The sequence below is a fragment of the Zalophus californianus genome, chromosome 4 (genome assembly GCF_009762305.2).
Source record: "Zalophus californianus isolate mZalCal1 chromosome 4, mZalCal1.pri.v2, whole genome shotgun sequence".
Lineage (NCBI taxonomy): Eukaryota > Metazoa > Chordata > Mammalia > Carnivora > Otariidae > Zalophus > Zalophus californianus.
This window is the reverse complement of record NC_045598.1, coordinates 25,961,935-25,981,374: the sequence shown is the minus strand read 5'-3', so window position 1 is coordinate 25,981,374 and position 19,440 is coordinate 25,961,935. Positions and strand designations below refer to the sequence as shown.

The 19,440-nt window shown below is 52.5% G+C and overlaps 1 protein-coding gene across 1 annotated transcript in view; it reads left to right on the top strand.

Moving 5' to 3' along the window:
* The first annotated feature begins 9,517 nt into the window (after positions 1–9,517).
* CSMD2 (CUB and Sushi multiple domains 2) overlaps positions 9,518–19,440 on the top strand; it is a 594,848-nt gene continuing 584,925 nt past the window's right edge. Inside the window, exon 1 of the mRNA XM_027615123.2 lies at positions 9,518–9,707. Coding sequence (XP_027470924.1) covers positions 9,518–9,707 — 190 coding nt within the window. The remainder of the gene's footprint in view (positions 9,708–19,440) is intronic.

Genomic DNA, 19,440 nt, shown 5'->3' with positions numbered 1-19,440 from the left:
AGTCATATTTTGAGGTACTGGGGGTTAGGACTTCAACATATGAATTTGGAGGGACACCTTTTAGCTCATAACATTTGGGTCTCATCCGTCAAATGGGATGATAATAAAAAACACCTGCTTTGTAGAATTGTTGTAGATGTACTATTATTAAGTGATTACTTAACACATGAAAAGTCCCTAGAATGTGTGGCACATAAGACATCCATAAAAGGCTGTATATTAGTTCCTTTGTTGATTACACTGAAATGTGTGCTACTGGAGTTTCTAAGTAACCGCTTTTGTGCTACATATAGGGAGGGAGGACTTTAGCTGTACTGGGGAAGTTAGTCTGTGATGGAGGGACAGACCCAAATCATCCACTAAGCCTTTCTAGGCTTTGTTCGTTTTTGAGCACCTACCATGGGCCAAGATTGTGCAAGGCACAGGACGAGGAGATGAAGAAAACCTCTCACATAGACATTGTTACAGGTGAGTGAAGGGAGCAAAGCATTCCATAAGTGCCTGGTATATAGCAGATGTGGGGAAAAGTGAGCTTATTCCAGTCTTGTTCAACATATGTAGTTGTGTTCCTTCAGCACATATGTATCTGTGTGCCCGGCACATGAAATGATGTCCGTGACCACTGAATGCTTTACTTCAAGGTCTGCAAAGGGGCAGGGACCAGGCCCGTCTTCAGCACCTTGAACAGTGGGTTCAATTTGTTTGGACAAATTCTTAAATTACCTGTTACTGCCTTTATGACACTGGGCAGATTGTTTAACCTCTGTATACCTCAGTTTGCTCATCTGGTGAAACAGGGATAATGCCAACTTCATAGAGTTGTTTTGCAACAGCTGAGATAATGCAGGTACAGGGCTTAGGATAGGAACCCAGTGGATATTAGCTATCAGTATTTAGAAAGCAGGAAAGCCTCAGGAAGAAGCAACCCTCCCTCCCTATTCCCCAGCCTGGCTTCCATCATGGGCACTGTCATGGCCAAGCTCATCCAGGTGGGCACAGCCTGCCCTCTGCAAAGGCCTTCATAGGCCCCAAAGCAGCTTCCTCTTGTAGGCCCTGTCCCTCATCTAACATATTTGAAACACACCCACCTCTCACCACAAATATAACTTTCTGGCTGTACAAGAAAATTGAAAGGATTTTTGCCATTTTGCTTTTGAAAAATTTTGGCCATGAGTAATTTAATTTACTGTTGGCTATGACTTCTTACTGTGCTTGGTGCCTACCTGGGAGATCTTGCACGGTAAGAAAACTCCAACCTACAAATTGTTATCAAATGTAAGGAAATTTTTATGACTACTAAATTCCACCATCAATGAAGTTGACATAATGTTACATTTTGCATTTAATTACATATTTACTGATTTTAATGTTGCAGTTGTCTACTTTGTATTGTGCAGCTAATAAAAACATCTTTAGGCTCCTGAAAACCCATAGAGAACCCCCCTCTTCATTCCCAGGCCAGCGATGCCCTAATGGGGTCAGGCTGCCCAGAGGCAGGGGAGGGGAGGCATGCATAGAGAGATGTCAGGTAAATTTCCTGAGGGACAAACCATCAGAGCTGGAGGAAGGGGAGGGTGCAGCCACGTGTCACAGGAACAGGCCTTCCTGGATATTGTCCCGGCAACTGAAGCCAGCCACAGAGCAGCCAGCCATTTCTAGGACTTTGAAAAGGACACCAGAATGCTCTGGAAGCAAAGCTATGACTCTGGCTTTTTTCTCTCCTGCTTTTCCATTGGAAAAATAGAATGGCAATAGATGGCAAACCTTGCCATGGCCCAGGGGATTTCATCTCTTATTCTTGCCCCCATTCCTGATCTACAGGTGGGAAGATTGTTAAGGGTTTAGGCTGTGGTCACTGACATACTTGAATTTGAATTCCTGCTCTGCTACTTACTGTGGATGGCTTTACACATGCTTACCTCCGCTGGCATTTCATCATCGGCAAAGTGGTTGAAACAACAGACAGGTGCAGAGGGGGAGAGGTTCAGATAGGAAAATGCAAAGTTCTCAGCACAGATACCTGATTATTGTTATTACCAGCTAATAAAGTAAAAGTGGTAGCTTATGAGATGTCCATTTAACGTCAGGGAAAAGGAAGACCATAGGTGATGGAAGGAAAGAATACAACTTGGCATTGGTGGCCCAGTAAGGTAGCAAAAAAGTCAGAATGCATTTGACCTTTCACTTCCTGCTCTGGCTTTCCCGCCAGACTCATCGTGACAGGAGCCCCAAGAATTTCTGGAGGGGCTGTATGTGGGATCCTTCTCAACTACAAGCTTGGTGTTCTGCCCTTCCATAACTTCCATGCCAGGATGTTGGTCACCAATATGCATTCATTTAAGATTTATACGAGCTGACTGCTGAGATAATTTGAGGCAGCTTTCAGATTAAAAAGTACAAATTACAGCATTGAAGAATAAAGCAAGAACTGACTTCATCTAAAGAAAATAAAGAGTTGCTACTTTGGTAGCCCCTGAATTGGTCAGAACGCACGGAGGTAATAAGGTAATAAAACTGGCTATCCCTATATTTCAGCTAAAGCGAAAATGGAAACACGTCGGAAGGCAGAGTTTTTATTTTCTGACAGCAGAAAATACACATCTTCATCTGTGGAGACAAAATGTTTCCTGGAAATAACCCCAAGCATGAATTTATCATGAGTCCCTGTATAAAGGACACTGAATGACATAGTAGGCAATATATTCAATTCTGTTTTCATAAAGACAGAAATGCCATTAAGTTGGTCAGTTTCTCATATCAGGGGTTCTCTGAAGACATAAAGCATAACATGAAATCATAACTCAGAGAAGGCATTTCTTTAAGGAACTCAGATAATGAAGTCTAGGGGAGACACCTTCGGGTCCATTCCACAACCATTACTGAGCACCTAGTCAAGCATCCCTCCATCCATCCACCCATCCATCCATCCATCCATCCATCCATCCATCCATCCATCCACCCAGCAGAGCTCTACTGAATGCGCACCATGTACCAGGCCCTCTAAGTGGCACTGGTGAAGACTGCTTGCAAGAGCTGACACCTGGACTGTGTTCTGAAGGACAAACAGGAGGACACCAGACACAGCAGCAGGAGGAGAGCATCCCAGGCCGAGGGAACAGCACGCATAAAGGCCCAAGGCAAAGGAGAGAGAAAGCTGGCCCATCTCAGGAGCACAAGGGGCTCCAAATGGCCAGAGCGTGGGTGGGTGGGTATGGGGAGTGGGGGCACAGGGGCTAGAGGAGCAGGTTGGGGCAGGTTAATGGAAGCCCCTGTGGGAAGAATCTAGCAGGGAGCTTGGATTTTACTCTGTAGGTCATGGGGAAATGTCCTGGGAAGGTGGGGGAGCTGTGAAATCAGGGTAGTGCTTACAAAATAACTGGTGGCAAAGAGGAGGCTACCCTGAATGGGGACAAGAGCAGAGCTGGGGCACTTGTGATGTGGCTGTTGTAAGAAACTGGGAAGAAAGACCGCAAGACCTGGGAGATATTAAGGGGGCAGAATTTAGATAACTTGGGGGGCTTCCTGGATGTGGGGGCCCAGGGAAAGGGTCCAGGATGAGCTTCGCAGCTTTTTGGCCCAGGCACCTGTGGACATGGAGACACCAAGCAGAGAGGTGGGGTGCGGTGACAGGTTAGAAGCAGGGGAGTTCAGGCGTGAGCAGGCTGGGGCACAGCGTCCTGTGGGACATCCAGGAGGACAGGATGCCAGATACCCTGCAGGCACTAGGGACCACCGAGACCTTCAGGAGGAGGTTTCTGCCGGAGGTGACTCTCAGCCCACCAGCAGTGGGGGATGGTGAGACGTGGGACAATTACAGAGCATGGAGAGTGCAGGAGGGAGATCCCCTGCCCCTTCCATCCTTCTGCCAGCATCCTGGACTGCACAAACGCTGCAGAAGCCTCAGACTGTCTCCCTCCCGGCGCTTGCCCACACTGCTTACTTCCGGGACCGGGCCACCTCTCACCGGCCTCTCTCCCTAGGCTGAGCCAGGTGCCTTCCTCCTCTCTACCCCTGGCTGTATTTAATCATGGCTTGCTGTTTATCTCCCTCCCCAATAAACTATCAACCCCCTAAGGGCAGGGACTACTGGCAATGTCTTCTTCTTCTTTGTTCATTATTTGCTTCCTCAGCACCCAGCACAGACCTGGGCATGCAGATCAACATTTGAGACGTGGACAAACGAATGAGTGAGGAGGAAGCCCATGACTACACGGGATACTCCAGAAAAAACCAGGGAGGGTTGTATAAGGGTACTGCTGCTGGGACATGCCCCAGTATTCCAGTGGCTTAATGCTGTTGAAGATCATTTCTCATACAAGGGTCTGATCCTGGTGTCTCTGGTTGGTGGTGATTTTCCTCCACACAGTGATTTGGGATCCAGGCTTCTTCCAGCTTGTGGCTCTGCCATCCCCAAGGGACACAAACGCTCTGTACCGGCCGGCAGATGGAGGAGGAAGGATGAGAGGATTTTATGGGATCAGCCTTGAAGTGACATACACCACTTTTGCTTACATTCCTTTGGCTGGGACCTTGTCTCGTGACTTCACCCAATTACAAAGGGGACTGGGAAATGTAGCGGCTTCTCAGGACACTTCAGCACTATCGACATCTTGGGCCGAGTAATTTGATGAGGGTGGAGGAGAGCTTCCCCGGGCATTGTAGGATGTCCAGCAGCATCCCTGACTTCTACCCTGTAGAGGCTAGTAACACCCTCCAGTTGCGAACATAGTCAAATATTCCCTGGGGGCCAGTACTGCCCCTGGTTGAGAACTGCTGCATTCTATGGAAGGGGAAGCCTGCGCTTCTGAGAGAGCTGGCCAAGCTGCAAGGGAGCCCCAGCAGGGGGACCGGGGGCGAGGAGTTGGTTAGGAAGGGCCACCTGGGGGAGGTGCCATAGAGCCAAGCGGGGTGGTTAGGACCATTTACTCTGCACGGTGAGAGAGGAATGGTACTGCTGTCAAAGGCAGTGTGAGTAAAGGCACGAGGCATGATAGCATAGCAGACTGGAGCTTCCAAATAGAGATGAGTCTAGAATAGCCCCCAACCTGTGCATTATGGCCTCTGAGAAGCCAAGGAGAAATCTGACCTCTTTTGCCACCGATGGGAGTGCTATCCCTTTCCTTGTATCACAAATGGACTTTTCTACAAGAAATGTCAGAATTCGGGGGCCCGCACATTTGGTAGCCCTGGAGGAAAGGCTGACCAGGGGCCCTTCTCACTTCTCCCTCCTGGCGTCTGAGGCCCACAGCCTCACCACCCTCTGTGCTGGGCTTTTTCTTCCTCAACCCTCGCTGTCACCTTTCCCTGGGAAGCGGATCCCTGTCATCTCCACAGTGACAGCCTTGCTCTTGGGACAGATGAACTTTGATCATGCTGGTGATTTACAATCCCCACCCTCCACTCAGACCCCAGGCTCCTCCTTGGAGCCCTTGCCTTTGCTCTGTGGCCCTTCTCTGCCCTCCGGCTGACCTACCCCCGCCACCCCCCCCAGGGGCCTCCACTTCTGCCCTCATCCTGCAGAGCCTCCTATTGGCCCCTGCCCCCACCCCTTGGCTTCAGAAAGCTCCTGCATTTTCTTCTTGGGTCCAAATGAAAATTGTAGGACATCAAGTCTCCAGCCCCTCCTTGAATCAGGCTGAATTCTCCAGCGCATCAGGTCTTGTTTTCTTTCTAAAACGAACTCTGATCTTATCTAGATATTAGGCTTATCTTGGCGAGTGACTATACTGCACTGGGCTTTTTTGCAACGTGATATTGTGGAGACATCTTGACCCGTGGCTGCCTACTGCTCTGGGGAGAATGGAAGGGGAATGTAGGGGGCCAGTCCTGGAGGCTGGGCTGAGGGCCACCCTCTCCTAGGCTAGCAGGGAGGGCTGTTATCATCTCCTGGACTCCTGCTTCTCCCTTGCCCTGTGAATGTTCTCAAGGCTCCTGTCTCTGCCTGTACCCACATCACTTCCAGCAAAGACTACTGCAGTCACCTTCCAAGTGCATTCCCTTTTTCTGCCCCCTCCTTCCCATCTGTTATGGGTAGAATTGTCTCTCCTTCCTCAAATTTGTATGTTGAAGTCCTAACTTCCAGTACTTCTGAATGGGACTATATTCAGAGACAGGGTTTTGAAGAGGTCATCAAGTTAAAATGAGGTCAGGGTGGGCCCTAATCCAGTGACTGGTGTCCTTCTAAGAAGAGGCGATCTGGACACAGGCATGTTCAGAGGGGAGACAATGTGAAGAGAGAGGGAGAAGGCCATCTGCAAGTCAAGGAGAGAGGACTCAGAAGGAGCCAACCCTGTGAACACCTTGATCTCAGACTTCGAGCCTCCAGAACTGTGGGAAAATGAATTTCTGCCGTTTAAGCTACACACTGTGTAGTACTTTGTTATGGCAGCCCTAGTGAACTAATACGCCTCTTATTTCTCACCGCCCACGACTAAAACCCACACTCCTCACCACCCCCCACGCCTCTTCACGTCCGCTTCTTGTGCTCCCACCTCTTCCTGCATCTGCTAGGGGCCCCCCGTCTTGCTCACTTGATCCCCTACACTCTGTCTCTCGCCCCTGTCCCTTTTCAGAGACTTGCCCATGGCCCCTGTACCAAAAACCTCTTTCCCACCTCTTTGCAGGGCTGCGCTGCTTAATCTGGATCCCACTTTCGAGGTCACCACCTCAGAGAGGCCTGCCCAGACGACCTATTTAAAGTTATATTCCCCCCATATTCTTTCTCAGAGCACCATGACTTTTCCTTCATCACATCCTTAGTTAGTAACGTTATATATATTTATCTATCACCTACCTTCATCAAGCCAGGGACTGTTCACCTGGGTGTATATTTATTATCTAGTACAGTGTCCATCGTGTAATGATGCTCACTAAATATTTGCTGAGTAAATCTTCATCTTGCCAAAATCTCTATCCAGGCCTCAGGACCCTGCCAAAATCCTGCTTCCCTCCTTAGGTGAGCCTTTCGATCCCCCCAAGTCCAAGACAAGCTTAGTCTTGATTTGTCTCTGTAAAGTGTCCCTTGTGGCATGGTGATCACCATGGCCCGACTGTATGGGTTGTGTGTGGGGTGCCCACCTCTGCCCCACATCCTCCGAAGCTGGCCTGCACACTGTGGATGGCCTCAGTAAATGTATGTGGACCCAAGTAGATCAGAGAGAGGGATGAATGGTGGAGGAACTGGGCCATTTACAGGGATGAAAAGTGCACCCCTGCCCTCCACAGCCCCCAGTGAGAAGGATGACAGACATTCCTTTTGCCAGGGAGGGTTTGGGGGCAAACCTCAGCTGTGGGTTGCAGCCACAGAGCAAAGTTCTGGGGCTGAGAAGGGGCTAGGGGCAGTCCACTGGCCTGGAGCCCCAGAATTATAGAGCAGCCCAGACTCTTCTGCCCAGCTGTGGGCTGCTGGGGAGGGCTGGGCATCTGCCAGCTCGTCTCTGTAGGAGAACCCAGCAGGCAGGAAAGGGGGAAGGCCCAAGCTTAGGAGCCAGGAGCCCACCCCAGGGAAGGCCCCAGCCAACAGCCCCCCAAGGCTGCCATCCACTCACCGCAGAACCAGCCCCTCCCTCCTCCCCAGGGCTGGTGGGAAGGCCTTGGCTAGTCTTGGCTGGCTGAGCCCTCTTTCAGGGGCTGGGCCTGGACAATGGGAAGTGAAAAGCCCCCTCCCCACCGCCCTGGGGACATAAAGCAGGCCTTTCACTGTGGAGTTCTGGCTGCTTCGGTTGGTTCTTGGCACCCAGCAAGGCGGTGTCGGGAGGGGCGAGAAAGCAAGTGTGTTGGGGGTGGGGATGGGCCGGCGATTCGGAGGATGCTCGCCGGCCCTGGGCCACCGGGCAGGCTCCCCAGCTGTGGGATGAGCTCATTCAGGGAAACCGGAACAACTTGGGGTGGGGGTGGGGGATGGGCATCAAGGAAGCTGGGAGATCGTGGCTCTAGGGAGCAAGTTTTTCGTGGGGAGCAAGGACAAGCACCTTCTCCTCCGGCCCTGCCCATCACCCCTCTCCATTCGAGATCGGCAATCCCGTAGCCCTTTCCAGGCTCTTTCCCGAAAATTCCCAGGCCCCCGCCGACCGCCGGCCACTGGCCCCAGGACTCGCAGATAGCCGAGCTCCGGCTTGGCCAAACCCCTAAGCCCGGAGCTCAGCCTCTCTCCGGTGCCTCAGGCAAAGGGGGTGGGGTGCTCACCGAGTAGTGTCTCTCCGCTGGGCGCGCCAGCGGGAACCTTCCCCACCCCCAGCCTTGCCCCTCCCGGTCCCCTCCGGCCTCCTTCTCCCCCCCCCCCCGCCCCCCGCAGTAGCTCTTCCCTCTCGCCCAGAGTTTGGCGTAGACAGCGAAGGAGCCATCGTGACTGACGGAGGAGTCTAGGGAAGACGAGACAGAGACAGCGACCGACTGGGGGTGGGGGATGGGGTGGGGACCGACGCTGAGCGTTTGGGGGCAGGCGGCAGCGGCGACGGGGGAGAGGTGGGGAGCAGCTCACGCCACTGGGAGAAACTCTCCCGGTTTGGGGCCGTGGCTGGGAGGGGGAAGGGAGAAGAAGCAGGATCCGGTTATTTAATTTTGAGGATAAATTGTACAAGTAACTCTTGCATCGTCCTTCCACCTCACCTGCCCCACGCACCCTCCCAATCCCTCACCCCTCCACCCGAGCGCATACATGCATTTCTCCCTCCATCCTGATTTTGTCTTAGGGTAGGGGCAGGACCGCATCGAGCCAAATAACCGGTCGCCCCCCCGACCCCCGTCACCCAATTCTTAACCCTGGGTGTGAGCGCACACACCCTTCCTTCTCCTGGGATGGGGTAGAAGGCTATTGCGAATGGGTCTCCTAAACATCGGCCCCGACCCCCAGATTGCAAGTTCAAAGCCACCACCCATGATCAGCTCGTAAGAGCCGTGACTTGGGGAACCGCATCCTTCTTTGGTTACCTTTTCACAGACAGTATTCCAATTTCCAAACGTGGAAGAGGCATGTGTGTGTGTGTGTGTGTGTGTGTGTCGGTATCGCTGTGTGTATGTGCGCGCGTGTGTGGATGGGGGGGTGTATTAATGGGTGATCTTATAAATGGAAACGAGAGGACTGAACTTAAAAGAAACTGGTCAATTGTAAAACAAACAGGAATAAACAACCCTTTAGATGTAATTTGTGTTTTATCTGGAGGTGGAGGTGGCGCTGAAGAGGAACCCCCACCCTCCAATATTTTTTCCTTTGCTGCGCCTCCACCCCCAGCATTTGGAGCGGCGGAGAAGCGGCTCCGGAGTGATTAATCCGGGGATAATTCACCCCCCCGCCCCCCGGCGCGAACCCCGCGAAGCGGGATTGGAGCGAGTCATTTCCGAGAGCGCAGCGCGCCTCTCCCCGGCCGGGCGGACACTTGGTTCATTCCAGCCGCAGAAGCTCAGGGCTCCCGCGTACCGGGATTTTTTTCCGAGCAGAAAAAAAAGCTCCAGAGCTCTCCTGACCTCCTTTCTCCTCGGCGGCGAGCGGAGCCTCTCCCTCGGCGCTGCCGGCCGCGCCATGCCGCGCTCGCGGGGACGGAAGCAGGGGTGCTGCGGCTGCCCCGCGGGGAGGGCTCGAGGCGAAGCCAGAATTTCGGCGCTCGTGTCGGGCGCCCGGAGCCGCTGGGGCCGCCGGCCGCCGCAGCCAACGCCGCTGCCGCCGCTGCTGCTGCTGGGCTGGGGGCTGCTCAGCGCCTCGGCCGCCGCGGGTAAGTCCGGCCGCGCCGGAGAGCCGCGGCCGCCGCGCGCCCCACCCGAGCTCCTCGCCCACCCCTCTCCGACAGGGTCCCTGTCCCTTTCCCCGCTCTCTCCCTTAACCTTCTCCACTCCCAGTCGCCCACCTTCCTGCTCAGCCTCGCTTCAGTCGATCCCCCATCCTCCTCCCACCCTCAGCGGCGTCCTCACCTCCACCCTCACCCTGATTGCTACCCTCAACCCCAACCGCAACTTGGCCGGATGCGGCCGGCGTGGGGGGCCTGGGAGACAGACGTCCCCGCCCGGGGCTGAGGGGCACCCGGACCGTGGCTTCAGTTGCTCCAGCCTCCCAGCCCCCCTAGGTGCCAGGCTTTTCCCCGATAAACTTTCCTGGAGCCCTACCCCCACCGCCGCCTCCCGATTCCGGTTGGCACACGGGTCCTGGGGGCTGGAGAGGAATGGCGCGCCCCCTCCCCGTTTCTGCGTCCGCAGGGTCTGCCCTTCCTGCCCCCGCCCATTTGCTCGTGGAATGAAGCCCGCGCCCCAGCCGGAGACGTATCGAGATTGCGCCCACCACCCCCCTACCCAAGTGTCCCCCTCCCCCGGGCTCGTGGCTAGAGGTGGGGGGGCGGTCAGGTGGGCGCGCGCCCAGGGCCAGGGTCCCGCGCACGCCTTGCGGGAAGACTAAGGTGGGGGCTGGAGGGTGCTGAGCCACAGGGAGGCGGGGGCGGGGGTTGTGCCCAGGGGCGAGGGAGGGAGTGTCGCCGCCAGGTTCCGCGCCGCCACGTTCCCCTCGGTTCCCACTCCGCGCCAAAGTGCCCTTTCCCGCGCCCTGCTGCAGCCGAGCGCCGGGGCTGCGGCTGCGGCGGCGCGGGCGGCGGGACCTGCTCCCGGCGACCGAGTCAGGGAGGGGGGCGGACCTGGCGGGTGCGACGAGTCCCTGAACTTCGCGGATGTCTGGCTGCAGCTTGCGGACTGGGGGAGGCACGCGGGCCTTCGGGAGAACCCAGTCCCCAGTGGGGACCACTGGCCCCGACTGGTGCCCTTCCACTTTATCTCTCGCACCCCTCTGAGGCTCAGTGCTAGCCACAGCCTAGAAAGTTCCGTGTGCCCGGGTGGGGACGGGTCCAACGGGCGACGCCTGGGGCCGCATTTTCATTTAGCGGGGAGGCTGACACTGGGGGAGAAAACCTGTAACACCTGCTGCCTAGGCCTGGACTCGGGCCACCTCCGGCCTGGATCCGTGGTTTTTGTTTTGTTTTGTTTTGTTTTGTTTAAACCACCGATTGAACCTCTGAAGGCTTGGCCTCCGCCACTCCAGCATCCCAGGGCTCCCTTCTTGGAAAGCGCGCCCCTTCCCTGGCAAGCTTTGTGGCCCATTCTGGGCTCCAGCATCTTATGAACGCGTCCCTTAGCCGAGAATGTTAGGGTTGCTGTTCTGGGAAGGCTCCCTGAGCTAGCCTCAGCCTCCCCATCCCGACTTGACCGGACTTTCTTGGTTCTCTTAGGAGTCATAGCTGCCGACACCCAGAGAGGGGCGCCCGCGGTGCGCTCGCCTAGGAGCTCTGGCCTCGCACACACCCACACCCACTGGGTGGCTGCACTGTTCACCACGACGCCGCTGGTCCCCTAGACTTGCCACATGGGCGGTGAGGGAACCGCTTCTCCGGGCTGGGACTGTCGGGGCTCTCCGACGTTTGTCCAGGTGTGGCCCTTGCTCTGGCTTAGCCGACTTAGATTTGCCCTGAGGCGATGGAACTGTTTTTCTGGCTTAGATTTGTCCCTGCCCCCGGGCATGTCATGCTCCCAGGGAAAGAAAAAGACCGACTCACTGGAGCTTGCACACTGCTGGGCAGTGCTGGAATCCTGCCTTGTGGGGAGAGATCCATTGACTTCCAGCTCTTTGGTCAGTAGAGCAGTTGGCCATGGTGGTGGTGGTGGTGGTGGTGAATGGCTTGGGGGAGGAGGCATTTGCTCTCTGGCTGGGGGCTCTGGCTTCCAGTACATTTCTTTTTAAACCTTTCCCGCATTTGGATGTGCTGTTTGGCCTTGCAAGCAGCAGAGGTTTGGAAATGGACCTGGTGACGGGTGATCGCAGGGTTTGGCAGTTCCGAGGGGGAAGCACATTCATTTTGTGTTCTCTTTACACTGTTGACTTTACAAGACGCTCAGGACCGAACTGTCTCCCTTCCTTGGACCCGTGATGACTGAATACAATGAATATAAGGATTTGAGAACGGGGAGCCTCCTCACTCACCTTTACCTTAGACCCTCAACCCTTCATCTCGCCCGTGCCTCACACTCCCCCTGGCTCCGGCCTCCACAGAGACCTCCCATCAGTTACCTCCTCTCCTAACTGTGGCTCAGTCTGTCTCCCTTCCTCCGTGTCCCCTCGGCGGGTGAACAGCTTTCTCTATAATCTAAAACAAGCTAACCAGACTTCTTGGCCCTGTTGACCTTTGAGCTACCATCCCATTTCTTTACCTTTACAAGTGTTTTCAAAGGGGTCTTCAACTCACTACTGTTGACTCTCTGCTGTCTGCCTTCTGTCCCCAGGATTGGTACTCTCTAGGAAAGATCACCAAGGACCATCCTGATTGTCAGATCCCTCATACTTAACTGTGTTTATCTTCCTTTACCTCTCTGTGACTTCGAACCCTTTGGGTTACTCCTTTTTAAAATTTCTTCCTTGGGCTCCTGGGATACTGTGCTCTGCTGATTTCTCTCCTGCCTCTTGGCTGTTTCTTCCCAGTCTCTGATAGTAGCACTTCTTTCCTCCTGTACCCGTTTCCTGCAGCCTTCTATTCCTTGTGCCTTGCCTTCGCTTCCTTTCACCACTTTGTGGGTGAGCTCATCCAGGCCCAGCCCTTCCACCACCACACTCTGAAGCTTCCAGACAGATGTCTCCTGCCAAGACACTTCTCCTGATACATCTACTGGCTTCCTAGTCCATGGAAACTCTGGGTCTAGACAACCCATATATCCAGCTGACTCTTGGATATCTTCACCTAGATGTTTCCCTTAAACTCATTAGCTCCTTTCCTGAGCCTCCAGGATTCCCTGTGTAGGCTGGTGGTACCTCCCAGTTACCCAGCCCAGAAACCTTAATGTCATCTTCAACTCCTTCCCTATCAGGTGGCCATCAAGTGCCTACCTTCAATTGTTACTAAACCTAGCTACTTTTCTCTGGATTCAGAGGTTCTGAGCATTGACAAGGCTGTCGTGCCTCCCATACGCTTACTAAGTAGTTCAGCATAAAAGCAATATTGAACCGTAAGTATAAGGAATTCCACCAAAGTTCTGATTTTTCCTGTGCTAACCACTGCATTGCTTTTAAGAAAAAAATCAAATACCAAATTACTTTTTGAAAAAATTCTCCCTGCTTTGCTTATTCCCTAAGTGCTTGTTTTCAGAGGTTTCTTGCAGACTGGAGCACTGACCATACCCAGTGTTTGATTGTAGTACTAATTGAATTGTCTTCAAAGTATTTATTTATTTGTCTCACATATTGAACTGCGAGCTTCCCGAAGACAGGGACAGCACTTTATTTCTCTTGGTATCCCCAGCACTCAGCTCAGGACCTAGCAGAGAATTAGTGCCTGATAAATGGTTGTTAAATCAGTGGATGGTTTTGAAATATTTTTTTTTCTTGGATGGTTTTCTAGAGACTGATAAGGCTAAATCAAGAGTTTTAGCGGCCAGGACAGCCAGAGATGACAAAGATGCCTGGTCCCCTGTTGCTTTCCCCCTGGAACTAAATGTCACAGATTGGTAAGATAGTTCCTTAGACTTCAGAACCGATGCACAAGCCCTTCGATGTAAATGTGCCCACCCCACCCCGCCCCCGCAAAGGAAAGATATTCAACGACTTGGTCACCAGTGTATGGATTTGAATTTTCATTTGCAATTGAGCTGCAAATTTTTGGTTTTCAAGAAAGAAGCTGACTATAGCAGGTAACGTTGACCATGTCTCCGGCTGGCAAGAGTGTGGCTTTGTTGAAGGTGAGGCAGGGATCGTGTGCAAGGGGACTGGAGAACCAGATTGCGGGCTCTTCGATTGCAGGGTTTGGGTTTGTCCAGAAGAGTCCAGCAGGTGGCTTCGGCAGCACCACCTTGACGCATGTGCATGACCTGCCTCTGCCTCATCATCATTTTCATGTCCGCAGGATTAAGGGACTCTGATTGCCCAGCAGAGCCAGATGCTCCTTGTGGAGAACTGGTTGATCTTCAGACCTGTCCAAGACTCAGGGTCCCCACTTGGAAAAGGGGCAAGTCATTCCTGTGTTGGGGGAAGCACTAGAAATCGGAGATGCACCAGACCCAGCATGTACCTACTTCATCCAGCGTGCCCATTTAGTGGAAGCTGGGGCTGAAGCGGGAACCCTGAGGTCAAAGGACTCAGCCTGGAAGTGTGTGAGCCCGCAGCCTGGCCTCAGCCTCCCAGGTACCCCTGAGGTACCCAGGGGAGTAACACTAATGGCTGGTGGTCACTGAGTCCTCATCATGAGCTGGCACCATCCCAAGCACTTGGTTATATTAACTCAAGCCTCACTGCAACCTGGTGAGGCCGGCAATATTATCATCCCCATTTTGTACGGGAAGAAATAGGTTCAGAGAAGCTACGTAACTTAACCACACAACAAGTCAATGGCCAAGCCAGGGCTTGAAGTCAGTTTGCCCAACTCTGAATCCTTTACTTATAACCACACTGTCGTCCGACTTCTAAGGGGACCCAACGGGTGCCATGGCCCCGGAATCCTTCTGCCCAGGCTGCCTGCCTCCTCCCTGCTCTCCCCTCTGGGCTGCTCCCCGCTCCCCACCCCCCAACCAAGTGATGCTGTTCTGCTGTTGGCACTCGAGGCTTGGACCCCAGACTTCCAACCCCGCAAGCAGCCATGGTCCGTCCGTGGTCTCCACCACAGCTCCCATGACTGCACAGGCATCGTTGGTCTGCTGGTCCCAAACACCCATCTTGACTGAGCTCTCCAGTGGGCTCTCACAGCCCCCAAGCTCCCCTGATGTAAAGCTCACCAGGACATATTGGAGTGTCTTGGTTAGTGAGGTGGTACCTGTTCATATTCCCTAAAGGCCTATGTGCTCAGGCAGGGAGGTGTAGCCCAGACCACAGCACCCAGCACCCAGCAGACACCCAATGAGCATCTGTCCAGAGGATGAGAGGCAACTTCTCGGGAACCCAAGGCCTCCTTATCCTCACACTGCTCTCTTGGACATTCCCAAGGCCAGGGGTTCAGAGGAGTGGGGAGGGGCAAAGAGGCATGCCCAAGTGGGAGGCGGCCCAGGCCCTTCTGGGGAGCCCTGGGGTATTTGCTGTCCTTTCAAATGTCTGAGACATTACTATTCAATTCGCATAACAATCCAGGTACTTTATCATATTTGAAGAGATTGAGGCTCACAAATTAAGCGGTTTGGCCAAGGTTATAGAGCAGATGGGTGAAGGAGGCAGAATCAACCCTCAGGGCCACCTGACTGCAGGGACCACTCTCTTAATTCATGGAAAGCAATTGTCATGGTGCCAGACACCCTGTTAGCATTCAGTGCATGTTAGATGCTGCCACCACCGCCATTACCCCTACTGGTGTTGCTGCTACTGTCTCCTTGCTTCGGGCACCAGCCTCGCAGAACTGGGAAGGAAATACGTCTAACACCGTGGCACTCTGAGGTGCTGCTAGATGAATCTGCAAGTCTTCCCTCTTTGTTCCTCCCGTGGAAAGGACACCCCTAAGAACCTGGCCAACTCACCCAACGCCATCAACCCCGGTCACTCCTCTTCCTAGCAGGGTACAGCGGGAGGGTCCTTTAGCTCCCCCTAAAAGTTGGACAATGCCACTGATACTGTGCTGGGGTTTTGCTCCTTGAGAGGGGGAGACGGCCTCCCACCCTCTCCTCTCCGCCTGCTGCAGAGATTTTCCACACAGGGGAACATCTAGGTGAACCTGAAAATGGAGGATTATTTCAGAGTCCTCTGCCTCACAGAGACACCGTGTCAGGATTCACTGGCTTTGAACAGAACTTGGCTCTCCCTTGAACCCACAGAAAGCAAAGGGGAGGCTATGCAATGTGGGGTTTTCTCAACCTGAAAATGATGGCGAGGTTCTTAAGAGCTCTCTCCTGGCTCTTGTAAGTTAAGAGAGACAAAAGAAACTCATTTGTTTTCTTTCTGGACTCTTGAGAGCTCAGTTCCCTGGATTATCTTTTCATACCCCTCCTTTAAATGAGATTCTGTCTTTTTTTTTCCTCCGCTCCCTCCCAGATACACATTTAATTGTTAGATGTTTGGGGGAGGGTGAGACCCTTTGACTTTCTCGTGTAGCTTCATGTAACACGAAGCATGGTCTCGCCTCTGTATACGATCATAGATGAGAGCTTTGACAAAGCGGGGCATGGGAGGGGAGAGAACGTAATGGAATACCATGGCTGGGAATTGGAGAAATAGGGTAATTTGAGGCGGACTGAGCTCAAGTAGGAAGGAGTGAGTTGGGGCAGGATCAAGAGCCTCCGGGAAGTTTTGGGATGTGATAGATGGAATGAATTGGGGTGGATTGGGATGGGTGGTGGAATGGAAAAGAACAGGGTTGAGTGAAATACAACGGTCTGGGGTGGGCTTGAGAGGGTGGGAGAGAGAGCGTTCAGGGGACTGACTGGCAGGATGGGGTGGGTGGGGTAGGAATGGATTAGATGGATTGGGGTGGGATGGGATAGGATGGGATGGGTGGACTCCGGGTGGGGTGGAATGGGACAAATTAGGATTTGGTGGAGTGGGGGCGACTGTGTCCTGGTGGGATGGGTGAGATGGGGATGAGTCAGGATATACTGGGACAGCTTGAGTTGGGTGGATGGGATGGGATACGGGGAGACGTGGGGTTTATAGGCAATTGAGTGGGCACTATAAGGACATGGAAATGAGTGAGGGCACCAGAAGCAACCTGCTTCACATGATTGTAGCATTTTCTTCTTCCTCTCCAGGGCTCCTCAGGTTTTTCTTTACCAGGCTTGTGAAATCTCCAGCAGATGGGAAGTCCCCAACAGCCCTTGCTTCCACTCTGGCATGGATCCTAAAATGCTGGAGGCTCCAGTCTCCTGCTGTCAGAGGTCATTCTTCAGGGAGAAATTGGGAGTCCTCTGTGGCCAGCACCATGAACCCTGTCAGAGAAATATGCCAGAAACATGACAGGAGCCCCCCGTGTAGTCCAGCTCCAGAGAAGTGCACCGTGTCCTCCCTAAAGCTAATGGGGTGGCTGTACCCACCAGAAGCCATCTGCTTGGTGGTGTAGGGGTTCACTTCAGTGGCACTACTCTCTTGGGGAGCCTCCCCACTGGAAACTGCCTTTTACTTTCTATCTACTTGTTTCTGTAAATATCAGAATGTTTTAAACTGAATTAATATCTATGAGGATGTCCCTCCTATCATTGAAAGTCATCATTATAAAGAACTTTTATGATGCTAGAAATAATATTATTTAACCATATATGGTTAAATTACTGACAGCACCAAGATAACTCTTAGAAACTTACTTGAGAATCTCCCATGGGGTCTGGAGCAGAACATAAACGCTGGTATTGGGTCACAAATAGCCTTCCTCCCTGCCAATTTCTAATTTATACTTAATTAAGGGCAATTGTAATCCCAAAACCTCAAAAAAAAAAAAAATGGTGTGTCCATCCTCTGGGTTTTCAAACTGGAAATCGCCTAAGTTCCATTATGAAGTAGCTACATCTGTTTATTGAATGGAAGCGAGCAAGTGTGACGGTTTCAAGTTTAATGGGAGAGAGCAGAGACTTTGAAATTTAGATCATCTGAGAGCCACGTCCCTGTGAGAGCTCCCCGGGCGTTTCGTGCGGGCTCTTCTAGGATGAGCAGGTTTGGGAGGGTGGACTCAGCCCCGGGAGCTGTGTCTGCTGGTTGCTGCCCTTCTCTCGCCTACTACCTGCTGACCCTCACTGCCTCCTCCCTTGCTGTTTCCGGGGAGGGGGTTGAGTATGGAGAGAGGCGGAGAGATCGAGTGAGACTTGTGTGGGCTTCTGGCACGTTCCTTGGCAAGAAGAAGGAGGTGAGAGTGTGATGATTCATTTTCAATCCCTGTGAAAGACTCCCTAGCATGAAAACAGCTACTTCTGGCATGGTGTCCCCTCCCCACCAGGGACCCGGGTGGCCCTGCCCTCCTGGCCCTTGCCATCTGTGTAGCTCCGGAAGGGCTGACCCACAACAGATCCTCGGCTGGAAGGAAGGGATTCTCACGTGTTTGATATCTGTCTTGAAATTTGGCGTGAGGGTCAGGAAACTAGTATTCCAGCCTTGGTCGTGCCTCCACAACTTCTGTGAACATGATTTCATCTTCGTGGGCTTCTATTTCCTCACCTGTAAAATGAGGATACTATTACTCACTGTGCCTATGTAATGCTGGACTTGGAAGCTCTTTAATGAACCAAACAAAAAGGATCTGGAGATGTGAGAAGAGGCCACTAGTCTGAGCCCCGTCCAGGTGGCCAGGCTGGCTTGGCTTGGCTTTCTAGGGATGCAGAGCCCCCTCCCTCTGCAGACCACCTGCTTCATAGGGGGAGCTAGTGAAGAAGGGCAGACTTGCTGGGCTCCCTTAGCCCTGATCCATTCTTAGCCCTCCGATGGCCTGCGTGGCTGCTCAGGAGAACTTGGAAGGGAGGGGACCAGCACTTGCCCATCAGACATAGGGCACAGCCTTCTCTGTACCCACCAGCCGCCCTGGGGCAGCATCACTGTGTGCTCCGTGGGAGAGGGGTGATTGCCTAGGCTTCTCCTTCACTAACACATTCATCCAGGGGAGGTTCTGCACTGAGGCCTTTTAACTCTAGCAAGATGAAAATTCCTTATGTTTCAGGGCCACTGGGACTCACATCTCCTATGACATATTTTTTCCGAGGAACATGGAACGAGGAGTATGTTAGAGAGAGTTTTCCTGAGTCCCGTGGAAGACACAGGTGTTTTTTTTATTTTGTGCCTTTTTATTTGTTTTGCGCTCAGGTGCATAACATTGAATTCATCCCACCCTCAGACCATGACCCTTTAAGATCATCTTTGGATCCAAGGCTACTCTCTTGTTTTATTTTCTTCAGTCCCAAGGCATTACTGCATATTCCTCCATCTGTACCCACTCTGATATATTTGATAGATGTCTTGAAATATGCATGGATCCTTATATGTAGGGTGGTTTTGTGTGTGATATGTGTTTTTAATTTACATAGATGAGAGTGAACTACACATTTCATGTAGTTTCTTATTTTACTCAACACTATATTTTAAAGATCTAGCCCTGCTCCTGTGTTTGTCTGGTTTGTGGTTTCTAACTGCTGTGTTGCATCATGAGCTACGCATCACATTCTGTGTATCCCTTCTGCCCGAGCAAAGACTCTGGCTTGGCTGTAGCTCCTGGCCACACATGAAATTCTGAAGAACATCGTCATTCATGCTCTCCTGGGACTCTGTGTGAGAATAACTGGGGGCTCTATCAATGGGGAATTGGAATCCTTGAGTTAATGTTAATTTTCTATGTTCTGCCGGAATGTTTTCCAGAAAGGCTCGGCCAGGGCCCATTTCCCCCAAGAGTTTCTGTCTCCCCATGTCATCACCAATACCTGATATTATCCATCCTTCTAATTTTTGTCGTTCTGATGAGTTTAAAGTGCCATCTCATTGTTTTAATTTGCATTTCTCTGATTACTAGTAAGTTCGAATATCTCTTATATGCTTGTTAG